The sequence below is a fragment of the Boleophthalmus pectinirostris genome, unplaced genomic scaffold (assembly GCF_026225935.1).
Source record: "Boleophthalmus pectinirostris isolate CB_2022bp ecotype Guang Dong unplaced genomic scaffold, ASM2622593v1 HiC_scaffold_3, whole genome shotgun sequence".
NCBI lineage: Eukaryota > Metazoa > Chordata > Actinopteri > Gobiiformes > Gobiidae > Boleophthalmus > Boleophthalmus pectinirostris.
In genome coordinates this window covers 43,233,668-43,249,074 of record NW_026571299.1, presented here as the reverse complement: position 1 = coordinate 43,249,074, position 15,407 = coordinate 43,233,668, and the positions used below count along the sequence as shown (strand labels likewise).

The window sequence follows — 15,407 nt, the reverse complement described above, 5'->3', positions numbered from 1 at the left end:
AGCAAGTACGGTACTGACTTTAACAGTTTATGATATTCACTGGTTTCCATGTTCTTGCTGGTTGGTTAATGTGATGCAGAAGATTTTTTAATCTGAGTGAAAACTTTTTTCATATGATTACTACTATTTTTTGTGATCTATACCCACTTGGTGCTGTAGTGAGCTATAAAAGAAGGGCACATATGAAGTGACAGATTAACAGAGAGCAACAGCAAAGCATGATACTGAAAGAAAAACAGTGAGGGAAAAATCTAAAATGTGCGAGCTGGTCCCATATTGTAATAATGAAAGTGGTCTAGGGGAAGTGGGGTGCATTTGTTGTTTGACAGAGTGAAAGCCCATATATCTGCGTGCTGTGTGATGCCCCCTGCACATGTGGGTGTATGAACAGTGTGTGGGAGGTAGGAGGTGTGTGTACATAACTGTAACACAGAGATGATTTACAATATGTGGGACTGAACATTCATCTAATGCTTGATTTTATGTGCCAAAGTGTTATGCAGCTGCAATCAATTTGTTTCTGTGTTTTTTCTGGTGCTATTTGTAAAACACACAATGTCCACAGCACACATTGTTGTTTATTTGGAGAAAGAAAGGATGTCTGTGAAACAGTAACAATATTCAGCGTTTGCATTTATAAGGCAAAATATGATTCATAAAATGTTCCACACCCTTACATAGGCAGAGAAAGAAGGGGAAGCTGATCTCCATCTCACTGGTCTACTGAACTAGATCTACTGACTACAAGTCATAAAAAGAGGAGGTCACAGCGTGCACACAGAACACAGATGAGTATAGTGAAAGACAACATGGCAATACATAAATAAGTAAGTAAGCAGATAAGCAAGTAAATAAATAATATAACATAGTATTGTCTTTTCTAGATACCATGTACATAGGGGTGTTGTTCTATATAAAGTTCTGCACTATTACATTGCAAAACAGGATGCATGTTCTGGATTGTCTAAACAATAGCACTACAACTTTAAGTTTTGAAAGCGGAAATTCAAAACATTTGTGAAAATGTTTTATTTTATTAACATAATAAATAAACCTATACCTGTTTACATTTATTTTAAAAAGTCATAAATTTGCAAAGGAACAGCAATGTTTGAAAATGTAGAAGCTCTAGTACAAACACCCCAGAACCAATCCAATTCAAGAACCTTAGTTCTGAATTACAGTTTATTCAGTTAAACCAATTATTTAAAATGTATTTCATAATGAAACAAAAACATGGTGTTATCTTCATTAATATATGCCTCTTTTACCCATGCTTGCAACCATGCACAAGTATGTTTACTTATGGTTTAGTTCACATTTGAGTAGTCTCTTAACTTTTCATTCAGGCCATTCCATAATTTGACACCACACTCTGATACACAAATACATGTCAGGGCCTTCCTGTGTTCTCTCTCATTGCTGCTCATCACTGTGTTCAACTTGTTCTCCGGAAGTCTTTGTTTGACAACTAACCACCCACCCACGAGGCAGCCTAGCGCCCAGCCTGCTTCTGCCTCCTCCTCTCTGCCTCGCAACCTTCACTGTGCATCTTCCCTCACATTTGCATTTGTTCTCCTTCCTCATGTCGTGTCACGGAGCTGCAGTCTGACTGAGGGGAATGAAACGGCCTGGAGGGAATATAAGACCAATGGCGCTGTTTCGGGACTGTGTGCTTGGACATGGTTAAAAGGTAAGGAATAATTTAAACTTATTATTATTTAAGTTGCTTCATGTGAGTATGATGAAATTGGATAAGTCAAACTATCCTCCCAAAATGTAAAACTGATGACAACAACAGCTAACAATATATAAAAAAGGAACCTGTTATGACATTGGCTACAATTATAACTTAAACTTACAAACTTTACTCACACAAATATAGAGTAGTGGTATTAATGCTTTATAATGGTCAAAATTTTTGCATAGCACATGTATAGCATAGCACTGTGGTATATTTACATAGTTAAGAGGAAGTGAAAAGAAGCTTACACTGAGAGGGAACAATGACTGAAAGGTAACTGCTTATTGATGTAGCCAATATCAGAAAGTTTTATGCAAGTGTCAAAGTGGCAGTGATTCTACAGGTGGTGCAGAAAGGGAACACACCATAACCACGAGCATTTGAAAGTCTAGCACACCAACAGGAAATATGCAGCCCACAATTTCATTTCTACATACACATATATGATTATGCAACACAATGTACTGCACAGAGCTGTTGTTATTATTATAAAAGCTTCTCATGACCACTTTGTAACAATGTACATAGAGGCAACCTTATTTGTTGTATGCAATTTGATAACTTTAGTAACTTTAGATCAAATGTTATTTACCTACTTCAACATTACTTTCAACTGTCAATAACTATTTTTAAAGCAAGCCAGGCTTCCTTGAATCCATGCTTTTAGTTACTGTAATTTTGTTGATAGGTAACAATCTTGTATTATTTAACTGAAATGATAGTGTATCGGATTACTAAGAACTAACAACTAGCAAGGTGAAGAGTAAGTGATTTTGTGCAGTAATTTTCATTATTTGTTCACAGTGAGTGAGTCTGAGAAAATGTGATATAAAATTCATTTTCAATTCATATTTTTACTGTGTTGTCTTGTTGGAAACAAAAAAAAGTATATATTTTTTCAAACATTATATATTTCTACAGAAATACCTGAACTGAGCAGTTGTAAATCGTGATAAAGTCGAGGTCTGACATAAACTGTTCTTCTCTTCCAGGTAATTAGAGAGCAGGCTCTGGTGCATCACGACAGCAGCCCTGTTACCATGGAGACTGGTAAGCCTGAATTGGCGAGTGCTGCTCACATGAGCTCAGTGGTAGCGCAGACGGAGCGGAGGATGGAGATACAGGCCCCTCTCACGGCTGTGTACATCCACACAGTGCCTGCTCTGCCCTCTCACCCACTCCCCCAGCCTCCTCTTGCTGTTGCGGACCCCAGCGCTCTGCACCTGACCATGCCACCGCTTTACTCCAAGGAGACGCTGCCTTTCCTAACGCTACATATCGCTAGCGGACTTCAGCCAGGACTGAGCGTAACAGCCTCCCCCCCTGCAGCCAAACCCAAATCAGCAGGAAAACACTTGTGTCCTCATTGTGGACGGGACTGTATGAAGCCCAGTGTGCTGGAGAAGCACGTCCGATGTCACACTGGGGAGAGGCCATACCCATGCACGGTCTGTGGAGTGTCTTTTAAAACTCAGAGCAATCTCTACAAGCACAAGCGCACCCAGGCTCATGCACGACTGTCATCCGAGTCTGAGCACAGCACCCAGGGCAGTATGGGCAGCACGGACAGCTTGTCCCGCTCAACAGAGACTACCAGTTTATCTGTGGACGAGCGAAGTGATGAGTGTATCGGAGCAGAGAGGGATGCCAATTTGGATACTGAAAAGACACCTGTTGTCACCCAAACATTGGAGATAAATGAAAAAAGTTTAAGTTCAAAGGGACAAGAACAAGCTAAGCTCTTGCAACCAGGTGACAAACCAACCACAGAGCGCCCTCCTTCATCAAACCGCCATGTTGTCCTTCAGAGACAAGAAGCAACTCTGTTTTCCAAACAGTGGGGGAGCTCCATGTCTAGCAGCAAATCCCAAAGCCATGAGAGCACTGACTCAGGCTTCAGTGAGAGCAGTGAGCACTACCCTAGCCCAGGGAGTTTGCTACCGGACCACAGCATGGACTCCTTAACTGAGACCACAGCAGAGCATGGTGAGGAATCCGCCAACCAAAAACAGGAAGATAAAAATGCCATAAAGGAACAGGAGAATACGAGCCTGGAGGAGCGCATAACCAAACTGATTTCACAGAATAGTGCTGTAGTGGAGGATAAACATCTGGAAAACGTAAGGCCTCGAAAGACAGCACTCTCTAAGCAAGGCAGCATTGACCTTCCTATGCCGTACACGTACAAAGACTCTTTCCATTTTGATATGAGGATTAATAAAATGTCAAACACTCAAAGAAATAGAAGACCTGGTTTGTACAACTCTGTTCCAACACAGCAGTCTTCATCAGTAGAGCATGCACCGCTTACTAGAAGCAACTCCTTGCCCTTCAGTGTGAACCTCTTGCAGCCAGACCAGAGCAGTCCAACCTCCTCCTCCTATCCTCAAGATTACACAACACTTTTCAGACGAGGAAGCTCAGGCCAGATAAATCCAACAAGTTTCTCTATGAAGTCTGTGAACCAGCAATCGTCCACCCACTGGCCCTTGGTTCGCCAAGCTGCCGTAGACTGCAACCACGCAACAGACGCTCTCTGCAAGAACTCATCTGTAGAAGAGGCGTGCACTGGCAGTCTCTCATGCCAAGGTGAGGCTGGTGATATTTGTGGAGATATTAGCAGCAGAAAGTTCCGGAGGAAAAAAGCACAGAAATTCGCTTACAACAAGTGGTACATGTATGGAGGTGGAACGTTCAAGAAGTTGTACGAGATGGAGAGAGGTGGTGAGAACAGAGTGGCCAAGGGAACAAAACCTTTACCTAATCCAGAGGTCATTCAGAGTCTACAAAAACGTCTCTCAGCAGGACACTGTGAAACAACTGTAGTGTCAAGCCCTAGCTTAGTCAGAAGTGCAACAATGCACAACCTTGAAACGTATCCTGCCAATCTTCAACTAATACCGAGCTTAAGTTTTAATGCACAAACTCATACACAAAGTCATATTTTAGCATCATCCACCACCCAGAGAATGCCTCTTCGGAGAAATTTATCTTTGTCAGTACTTCCATTGTCTTTTCTTTCTTTGACACCAAACCTAAATATAGATAACAATAAAAGAAGTGAGGCAAGCAATTTAAAAAATCCTTGCTCTGTCTCTCAAAGCCAAGTGAATGTTCCCTCTGACAGAAAGAAACAAAAAACTGATGAGAAACTATGCCCCCGGGGGATGGAGACTGAGCAAAGCCTTCCTCAGCCACAACTCAACAAAATAAACATTCAACCAAATTCTACGCAAGTGCCACTTTTTCCAACAAATACAATCAGTATAAATGCACTACCTGTTACCAACTCACCAGCTACATCTGGTACCACTGCTGCTCAGAACAGCTTTATGCCCAAGTACCAGCTTAAGCTTCCTAATTCTCAGGAGTCCGATTCTAGTTCAACAATACAGGTTGGATCTAAACTGACACAAAATCACACTGCCTCTGTATCTACATCTGCATCTACAGTGACAACTACAGAGTCTAAGAAATCAGACACTTTAATTTGGACTCATCAGAATATCACATCTAATTGCAGTTCCTTACTAAGCCAATCTATGCCATGCACTGCCAGCCATATGAATGTCATTTCTCCATTGGTCCATCAGTGCCCCATGGCAGACACAAAAACCACCTGCAGTTTACGGAATTCCAATGCAGGGCTATTCAGTACAACAATACAATCCTCCCCTTTTGGAGCTATAGTTCCAACAACTACAAAAAATAGTCCTGTCTCTTTCACTCCCATCCACAGAACGCAATCATCTCCGGCTGCTTTTACTGCTTTTGTACCAACACAACAACATGAAGCACCACAGAAAAATTCCCCATTGTCTCTGCAACCACAATCTGCACTCAACCCCGACACGAACACCCCGGTAGTACCATGCCAACTAGTGCCTGGGGAGCAAACTGTGCCAAATGTGTTTCATGTTCAAACACCAGATCTTCAAATATGTTTTCAAATCATATCTGATGAGCAGTTGGCACTCATCGAACCACAGATTGAAAAGGAAACAGGTAGCAAGCACGTGCCGACAGAACAAATGCATGCTGTGACAGAGGGTGTGAAAACCAGCACAACAGTGGAAAGTACTGATAAACAAACCAGTCATAGTCATCATTTGTCAAACAAGGAAGTGGACACGCTAAGCAAGGATAGCGCTAAGCCTTCAATATGTGATAAATCTGAAAAAGAGCGGCCAGCTGTCCACATGAGTCAACCCATTGGTCAGCCTCCAGCCTTGTCCACACACCCACACATTTGCAGCCAAGTAAACAAGGTCGCAAAGGATGGAAAGGAGGAGGTATCTGCAGTCACCCCACTCAAAGAAAACATTTTGGAAATAAGTAAAATTACTCCAAAAAATCTGTTTTGCAAAGTTGCTGCACAGGATCGTCACTTGTCAGAAGCAGAGAAAAGTAGGGGTGAGCTAGTCTCACACACACCTCATGAGAACAATAGAAGGTCTGCAACTGTCACTTGTACTCCAATTAGTCCAGTAAACAGTGGAGAGCGTAAATGTGAGGAAAATCATACAAAGTTTACAAATAAAGATCTGTGTTTTAGAAATTCAAATGAAACAGTCACCAGAACCAATCTTCAACTCTCCATGGTATCCCTCAGTCTATCTCAAACTAACCAAATTTCTGACAAGATGGGACTTTCAGATGGGCCGGCACTGGCACATGAAGCTGAGTTTAAACAGAACACCTCTGTAACTCCAGTGTCCACTGAAGATGCCAAAGCAGCTGCTGCAAATGTTCCAGACCTTTCCACAGGTAAATATCAATATGTGTTCATTTTTACATATTTTCAGAAAATGTCCACACATTACACGATGAAACACATTCAGACAATACTTTTTTTTCTATTTACCAAAATCAACACATTCATTAATTAAAATGAGGATTAAAACATATTTTTCAAATTAGATAAGGTTACTCAATTCTTTCTTCATAATAGGCTAATCATAGTATTTTCCTCCGCTGTTGTGGGAGGCTCCAGTGAGTTTGTAGTGTGTTCACAGATGTGTATGTATCGCACAACATTAAACACAAGGTGGCAGCAAGTAACAGTTTACATCACCCTTTTATAAGGTAGTAACTATGGATCTATCCTAAAATCTGTGACAGCACCAGGCTAAAGATAGTATTAGTGATATTCCATTAACCACTGAGTGACAGCAGATCATAATGAAAGCAAAATACCATATAGATTTTAAATAATATATATTTCTGTCACAGTCTTTAACATTGTTTTATTGAAAATTAAATATTTTAGTCTGTTGTGTGTTATGTGTTAAAAATACAATCAGTTAAACCAGTATGAAAGGAGGAAACTGCATAGACTACTTTTAGCTGGTAATAGCTTACTAATGGCCCTGTACTCTCTTTACAAAAGCCTATAAAACAAATAATGGTTAAAGCTAAGTCCCATGGTGAATTTAATATCCATGAGGTAAGGGGAGTGTGATGGGTCTCTTGGCCCCAGATAATCACAGCAATGTGCAACTTTAAAGTCAGTGAAGGTGCAGATTAAGTTAAAACAGAGTGAAAGTCATGTCAGAGCTGACTCTGGGCCCTGGCCCTTTGCCCTCTGTAACCTTAAGAGAAAATTAACACAAAATGTTCCCTCCCACACAGGACTGCAAATGTGTGTTCATCCTGAACATGTGTGTATCTGCTTTTGTTTTAGGTTTTGTTTGATCAGGGGTGTCTAATCCTGCAGAGGGCCAAATATTGAAACATGTGGGGACAGTGGATCATTTAGATGGATTCATTTAACACCCATCTCTTCCATATCCACAGGGCTTGAGGAGGGAGGCTCTGCTGTCAGATGTGTGGAGCCACAGTCACACACTGGGACCCCTGAGCTGCAGCAGCCTGAGCAGAGCCAAGAGCCTCCACAGGCAGACAGAGAGGGCTTCACTTATAGTCAGCTGGACTCTCAGGTGAGTTTTCTCATGAACTGCCCTGCCTCACTGGTGTGTGTGTTTTTTTTTTAAAGAAGTCCTAACTTTTTCACTTTTTCATTTTTGATATACAGACAGTTGTATTATGTGTAACTGTTAACACACAATTCATTAAATCAAACAGGGTGCCCAATGGCCACATAGCGAAACTACATGACCCTATGGGCTTCTGCCAACACTCAAACAATGTTTTTGCTAACAGAGAGTAGCAGCCGACAGTGGCCCCTTTGTCATAACTGCTTGATGTGTTTTATATTTTGTGATGCACCATTATTCTGGTATGTGGTGGAGTTATCTTACAGAATGCATTTTGGAGTGATACACAATGTCTGATTGTGTTGGTCTCTCAGTAATGGTTGTTTTTTTATTAGCAGGTACAAGAGGCCACTGCCAGGGTGGATTCCTTTCCAAATGGATGGCTATCAGGTCAGCAGTGTCTTCAGCATCTTTCCCAGACACAATCAGGAATATGTGGGTGCCCTCCACAGAGTCCTGGCACAGTCCCAAATCTACAGTCCAGCAGCGTAACAGCAAACACTGACTTCTGCAATCTCCCACCAACATCTCTGGTAAAGACTAACTCCTATGTGCAGCACATGGGAATCGTCTCTGTTTTAAGTCAACCAAATAAAGCTCCCCAGAATAAGACTGTTTTGGAGGTAGGACTTCAGGAAGCTGGACAGTTTCAGCAACAAGACCAAAGACAAGATAGTGGAGCTGACAATGCCATGATAAACTCTACAACTCACATGATTACAGCCTATATGTCTCAAAGCCATACAAACGAACCAAGAGAATCGTATCTGCCCAATAGCTCTGTATATGTTCAGACGTCAAGGCAGGCAAATACAGCTTTCTCTGAGCACCTATGCCAGGACAAGCCACCTCTGCCATGTGACAAGTTCCCTCTTTTGTTTGGGATGGGTCACTCGTTTAGTTACCCCCCGGCTGACACTCTGAGTGGGGCAGTGCGGGTGGTGCAGAGTAGTATGGAAGCGGAGGACAGCAGCAGTGATGATGAAGGGAAGCTGATCATTGAGCTGTAGGAAATGACAATCAAGTAGTTTTTATTTATTCACAGGCCCATGAGGCAGATATTTTGCATTCTGTAAGCCTTATATTTGGGTCTAGAACACAAATGTCACAAATTAATGAAACATTTTCCAAAGAAATTATGTTGACTATTTAATTTGAGTTTTAGGAACAGTGTTCTAACCAGTATTGATACTTTGCAGCTGATGAAATCAACATTGCTCTGTCTGACGCTCTGTTATTCGTGTTAGATTTTGGTCTGAGCTTAATTGTAATACAATCTGACCATACAGAGCTGACTAAAGTTAGAACAATCAGGTGATTTTGTACTGTTAAACAAGTCCTTCTCAAATAATGTCACAGTTACAGGCTAGCAACAGTTTTCAGTTCACAACTTTCACACGAATACTTGTTTTGGATCACAGGCTCCTGAAAAAGTAAATTTTTTTTTCTTGAGTTTTCAGACTATCTTAAAACTTCTGCTTGCTAATTTGTGTATTACGTCACCATGAACATTCCACTCTACACATATATACAGAACACCCCCAGCATGATGTCACTGCAAAGTATCAATTGTCCTATATAGGCCTATCATTTTTGGTTTTAACTTTATCAGTGTTTCCGGTTCTTTTTATTCTAAATTGGACCTGTATTTTATTTTTGTACAGAGTATTCACATTCAGTCAAATGTCAAAAGTAATTTTATTATCAAAGGTAGTACACTGTTGCATTATTGTTATTTTACACAATGTCATTTCCTCCTTCGGGTCTTCTGTACATGATTAATTTATAAAGCTAATTATTATGATGTTTTGTTTACTGAAATAAATATCATCATACAGTCTCCTTTTTTGCCTGGATATTTTTTCAATTTAAGATTTGGTTCATCCAGTGGTGCGGTGAGTTGGGTAAAGTACCACTCACCAAAAGCTTGAGATGTTTGATTCTGTCAGTGTACTGTGCATGGTTTAGAGTCAAACAGATGAAAAACTCCATAAATCTGTTTAGACAAAGTTAGCGATGAATATATTTGGGGCATTTACTGAGATAAGACATTTAAATGACGTAATTCTCACTGTTATTGTAAATCTGTCGGCACTGTCTACAGTCAGACATCATTTGGATAATAATAACGTGCGTCCTGCCCACTCGCCCTTATAAATATCCATAAATAGTCTTGAAGAACAGTGCAAACTCTTGTGGGACACACCTGTGAGACTGAGTCAGGAGAGGCTGTGTGTCTAATCACTCCAACACAGCACCTCAGGCAGAGTGACTACAAGTGGGATGTAATGGGTTACATGTCTTGATTATTCTGTTTAAAATTAGCTTTAGTTGTAAAATGTAAAGTATTTTGTTTATTATTCATCTACAAACATAACCACCTCAGCGATAAACAAATCCAATATTAAAGGTTCTATATTGCATAAAATAGATTCTTGTGAACTTTAAGTCAGATTATAATGTTGTTACCTCATTAAATCCAAACCTGGAGTTGTGTTTTGGTTTGCAGTTTTTATTTTTTATTTATTTATTTTATTGTAAACGTCTGTTTCTCACTGGCTTTTATTTTGTAAAAGTCCACCGCGAGCGTTTCTTTAAGTTTGACGTCTTTTCTTTACACTTTTTTCACTTTTTTCAGACCATGTGAGATGCAACGTGCCCGAGCCTCCGCGAGCCGCGGCTCCGGTCGCGGGCACCGGCCCTGGCCGGACCAGCCGTGCGCTCTGAGCTGAGCTTATTTCTTGAGTTCAGTGCTGGAGTAACTGATTTACCCAGATACCATTGGAAGAAAAATGTGATTGGTCCATTTCCATTCCATTATATTAACCCTTTGTTTCCTAAGAAATATCAGTCCAAGTTTATAACACTGATCTAGAAATTATTACTAGTGTAGAGTTCATTACTCAGCATAAAAAAATATTCAATAAATATATTAGTAGTACAAACGTCCATTCAATATTTTTTCTTGAGCCTTCCCTGAATACCTTGAAGGCTCTGAGGTTCCCCTGTGAAAGAAATGCTGTTTGCACATCAAATGTATGACTCTTTTATTTACATTTCCAATAAAAGAGCGCTATACTCTACTTTTTAATTCATTAATTGGTTTTGCGTATAACATACGATTAATCGCGATTAATTGCGATTAATCACTCGAACTCATGCGATTAATCGCGATTTTAATTTTTTTAAATTTTTGCCCAGCCCTAGTTTTGTTTCATTCACACATGTTTGAGTAACCTTTTATTATTTGTCTGCCCATATGAAAAAGTTATAGACAAATCATACACCATTTGAACATGTTTTATCTGAATCCTAAAAGATTTGTATATGGCAGTGAAAACACTTACAAGATCTTTGGTAAATATGTGCAGCATGAAACATATAAAACTATGTAACCTGCAAAGCCTGAATATGACACTGATCCCACACACAATCTCCTCACAAGTGTTGGAGAAAAGTCATTTTTACCACAGAATCATAGAAAAACAAGTGAAATGATGATTGTTTCCTTAAACTTGATTGCTGTGTGTGTGTGTGCGCGCGCGTGTGTGCGTGTGTGTGTGTGTGTGTTTGTGTGTGTGTGTGTGTTTGTGTGTGTGTGTGCGCGTATGTGTTTGCGTGTGTGTTTGCGTGTGTCTGTGTTTGTGTGTGTGTGTGTGTCTGTGTTTGTGTGTGTGTGCGTGTGTGTGTGTGTGTGTGTTGGGCAGTATGGCGTAAACACAGTAATACAAATATTGCATTAAAACCTTAAAAAACATCTTCCACTGATATCACAGTGAACAAACATCAGGCTGTAAAAATATTTTTACTCTGCAAAATCCTAATTATTACAAAGGTCTATATTGACTTGTAATATTCCAAAAAGCAGCTATACACTTATGTTTTTGTCAAATGCCTCAACTGACAAGACGTCATATCACTTACAAATACTGAAGTACTTGTAATTGTCCTCAATATCTGCTATTGTTCCTTCTAGAGTCAGTAGTTAGTTAGTTCAGTTGGTGAGTCACTGGATCCACATGGGAGACCTGTGTTCAAATCCCCCTTCAGACTCTGATTGTTTTTTCTGCAACATATAATTAAAGAATACAAACATTACATGGAACATACAAAGAAAATGTAGTTTATCATGCACATTACCTGTAAATGTTCTGCAAAATGTTCACTTTATCTTTACTAGTTTTTCATAATATAGTTGTATGAGAAAAATACAAAAGGGGGACACTTTCAGGAGGAAACCACACATGACACATATTAACCTTATATACAGATTTACTACAAAGACACTGGTAAATTCTTATATTTTTTTTCCAATTTTTTTCCATATAGGTGTCTACTGTCTACATCTCCCAAGCTCACAATGCTCAGTTCCACCTTGTTCAAGTTAATAGCTGCCTTTTACTTTTTGTTTTCATAGAGATTGGAAATTCCAGGGCTGAAATTATCCAAACGATTCTAGATAGATCTGAAAACAGCATAATATTGGCCCTTTATTTTTTTTTATTGACTCAAAAATGATTAGACAAATGTGTGTTCGTAAATCACAAACGCAACTTAACATTTGTGTGAAGTTGTGACGTAATTCTGAAATTTGTATTTGTTTTCATTTACATTTTATTGGTGTTGATGTTCAGAGCTACAGGCCAGTTTTATAGACAGTGGCAGTATAGCTATGCCTGAGCTCTGCCCTGCAGTAATTAAATTGAGAAAAATAAACCCTTGACGAAGAGGAGATTTATTATTCAGTAGATTTCTTGTATGCGAAATTGATGGATGAGAAAATTGATACAAGACTCTAAACCTGCGTGAGACTATGACAAGAATGAGTTGCAAATTCCACAGCTGGTGTACACTGACAGATTGTATAAACTCACTCACTCACTGCTAATTCTTCTGTCATGGTCAATTCTTTAAAATGGTCTGCTTTCAGTTCAACAACACTTCATGTAGTCTCGACACTACACTACACAGGATTTATCATTCAGGTCTGTACCACATTCTCAGTCAGTAACGTTACTTCCAAACAATGTCATGCAAGTAGATGTATAAAGCTGTGGTCCAAGAAATTACTCAAGTAAAAGTGACAAGTATTTGGCAAAAGTATTACTCAAGTAAGAGTAACCTAATGCAATTAGAAGGACAAAAACATGAAATAAGGCAGACATTCTGGTATTTTCAAAGGATAAATGGTCATGGTAAATGGTTACATTTTTATATAGCACTTTTCCAGCTTCATGGCACTCAAAGCGCTTTACATCAAGGAAGTGCTCATCTATTCACCCACACATATTCATACACCAGTGTACGAAGACACTAGGGGCAAGGTGGGTTAAGCCCAAGGATACAAGAATAGCATCCATCTGTGGGAGCTGGAATTGCACTGCCAACCTGTGGGTCAGAGCATATGATATGATATGGTCAAACGCTCTTACCAACTGAGCTACTGTCCTCATAGATTGACACAAAAATGTGTAAAAAACAAAACAAAACGAAACAAAAAAATAACAACTAAATCATGTGTGAAGAACGGTGCAAGAAAACATGAATGTTCAAATCATCAACAAAGATTTTGCCCTTGCCTACTTACTCACAGGGGAGAGTAACCAAAACTAAAATGAAAGTATTACTCAAGTAGGAGTAAAAGTATGTAGCTAGAAAAGTAAAATTTCTTTCAAAAAAGTCACTCAAATGGATGTAACTCAGCAAATCCAATCCAACTTTATTTGTATAGCACATTTTACCAGCACAAAGTCTCCAAAGTGCTGCAATGAGTAGGCACAATATAAATTAGCACATTAAATAAAATAAAGCATAAAATAAGCAAACAAGTCAATAAAAACATAAAAAATACTAAAATGAGCAAATAGAAAAATAGCAAATAAAATCAATAAAATACAGCCAGTAATGTAACTGCCTCTGACTTCTCTGAGTGATATTCAAGAAAAACGTTAGGGGAAGCAAGTTCTTTGGTCAATGGCTATTTAGTTAAGTTTTGTAACACAGTGTGATCCTGACAAATAAGCTACTGACATTGAGAACAGACGTGGCACAGGATAAGTGGCATTCTTATCTCATCTTGATTACAGTTTTTTTTAATAGTATTATGTTGTTCTTCATCTTGATTTTCTTGTACTTTTGTGATCCTGTATTTTTAGGATCTGAGTTTGTGAGGACTAAGACCAAATCCCCATCCACAAGAAGCACGCCACAACATTGTACAGCTGTGTTTCCACTTCTGTTTTTATTTTATAGGAAACTGGTAATATAACTTAACATATCCTACAGGTTGTGCTATTAGAAAATAGTGTAACTGACATGAGTGCATGAGACTGTGCTTTGGTGGCTGGCAGCCAGCTCAAATAGGAAACATAAATCCTTTTTATCTTCTGTGGAATAACATGCAGTGATAGTTCCTTCTCACTTGGCATGAGATATACAAGGTGCTGTTCAAGAACAAATCTCTAAACTGTGAGCAATGACAGAGCACCTATTTACAAATGATGCAGCTTAGCCCCTGAAAGGATCATTTCCTTTTGCTGTGATCAGAGCTGCAGGGTGGTCTGCAGGGTGGTAGAGATACAGATAGGACGAGAGATTCAAGTTGGTTTAAGAAAGTCACTGTGCTATTACAGCTTCATATAATTTAGCAGACAGGAGTGTGAGTATGACGACAACAGGGTACATGAATGATGCGTACTCTGCAACAGTCAATGTTTATCTTTTTATCCACAAGCACCAAAAATGCTCTAAATAAAGGAAGCATTCTCCCACTCAGTCTTCAACAACAAATACAAACACACACAGCCCACATAGCTAACATAGAGACAGAGACACACAATGGCAGTGTGCTAAGAAAACAGGGATGCAACTGGCAAGCATCACCACCCTCTTTTGTGTTTTATTTTCAGAGACATTACTAATCAGTACCATTTCTTCTAAATAATATTTCTCAAGTAGAAGTGCAAAGTATTGGCAAAGTAACTGTTGGGATGTAACGTCTGACTTAAAAATGAAAGTCAATGTAATTGGAAGGACAGAACATTAAATAATGCACAATCTGGTATTTTCAAAGGATAGACACAAACATGAGAAAAACTAAATCACACATAGCCCACGTAGATAGCAAAGGGACCTTATGGCAGTATACTAAGAAAACAGGGATTTAACTGCCAAGTATCACCGTCATGTTTTGTGTTTTATTTTCAGAGTCCCCCAATGGTTTTGTACCTGCCAAGGGAAATCAGAAAACATTACCAAAAACTGTAACCATGACTTTTCAGCATCCAGGCTCAAGCATGTATAAAACAACAGGAAGAAAATAGATTGCTTATAGTGTCAATTCATTTTTAAATGTCCAGCCATTTTGATTTGGGGATTTTAGGCATCCATGACTTGTTCAAATAGTTTTACCTATTACTTGTGTCCTCCATTTGTATGAGAAATTAGAATATGAACAGGAAAACCAGTGGACCACTTTACAGTACTGGAACATGTGTTATTTATAAAGCAGTAATACTAGGATTTTTGACGTCCATACCTACTTTCTCTTCCCCTAAAGATATAACATAAGTACTTCCTCCCTGAACCAGAGGCTTTAACATGATCTGTGGAGCTAGTGAGTTATAATGCTCTGACTTATCTGGAACAGAGCACAGCATACTGAAGTA

The 15,407-nt window shown here is 39.2% G+C and overlaps 1 protein-coding gene across 2 annotated transcripts; it reads left to right on the top strand.

Annotated features, from left to right (window-relative positions):
• Positions 1-1,565: 1,565 nt before the first annotated feature.
• Positions 1,566-9,582, top strand: znf831 (zinc finger protein 831). 2 transcript variants are annotated; one of them, XM_020935893.2, is made up of 4 exons: positions 1,566-1,693; positions 2,737-6,511; positions 7,541-7,683; positions 8,079-9,582. In XM_020935893.2, the coding sequence occupies exons 2-4, from the start codon at positions 2,785-2,787 to the stop codon at positions 8,748-8,750; spliced, it is 4,542 nt and encodes a 1,513-aa protein (XP_020791552.2). In that variant the 5' UTR covers positions 1,566-1,693; positions 2,737-2,784; the 3' UTR covers positions 8,751-9,582. The 2 variants fall into 2 exon arrangements, with proteins under 2 accessions (XP_020791552.2, XP_020791551.2); XM_020935892.2 differs by having other exon boundaries at positions 8,076-9,582.
• Positions 9,583-15,407: the final 5,825 nt, after the last annotated feature.

Excerpts from the sequence above, each read along its gene's own strand:
- znf831 (XM_020935892.2), top strand. The coding sequence starts at position 2,785 with ATGGAGACTGGTAAGCCTGAATTGGCGAGTGCTGCTCACATGAGCTCA. Across the intron at positions 6,512-7,540 it reads TGTTCCAGACCTTTCCACAG|GGCTTGAGGAGGGAGGCTCT; the intron begins GTAAATATCAAT and ends CCATATCCACAG. Across the intron at positions 7,684-8,075 it reads ATAGTCAGCTGGACTCTCAG|CAGGTACAAGAGGCCACTGC; the intron begins GTGAGTTTTCTC and ends TTTTTTTATTAG.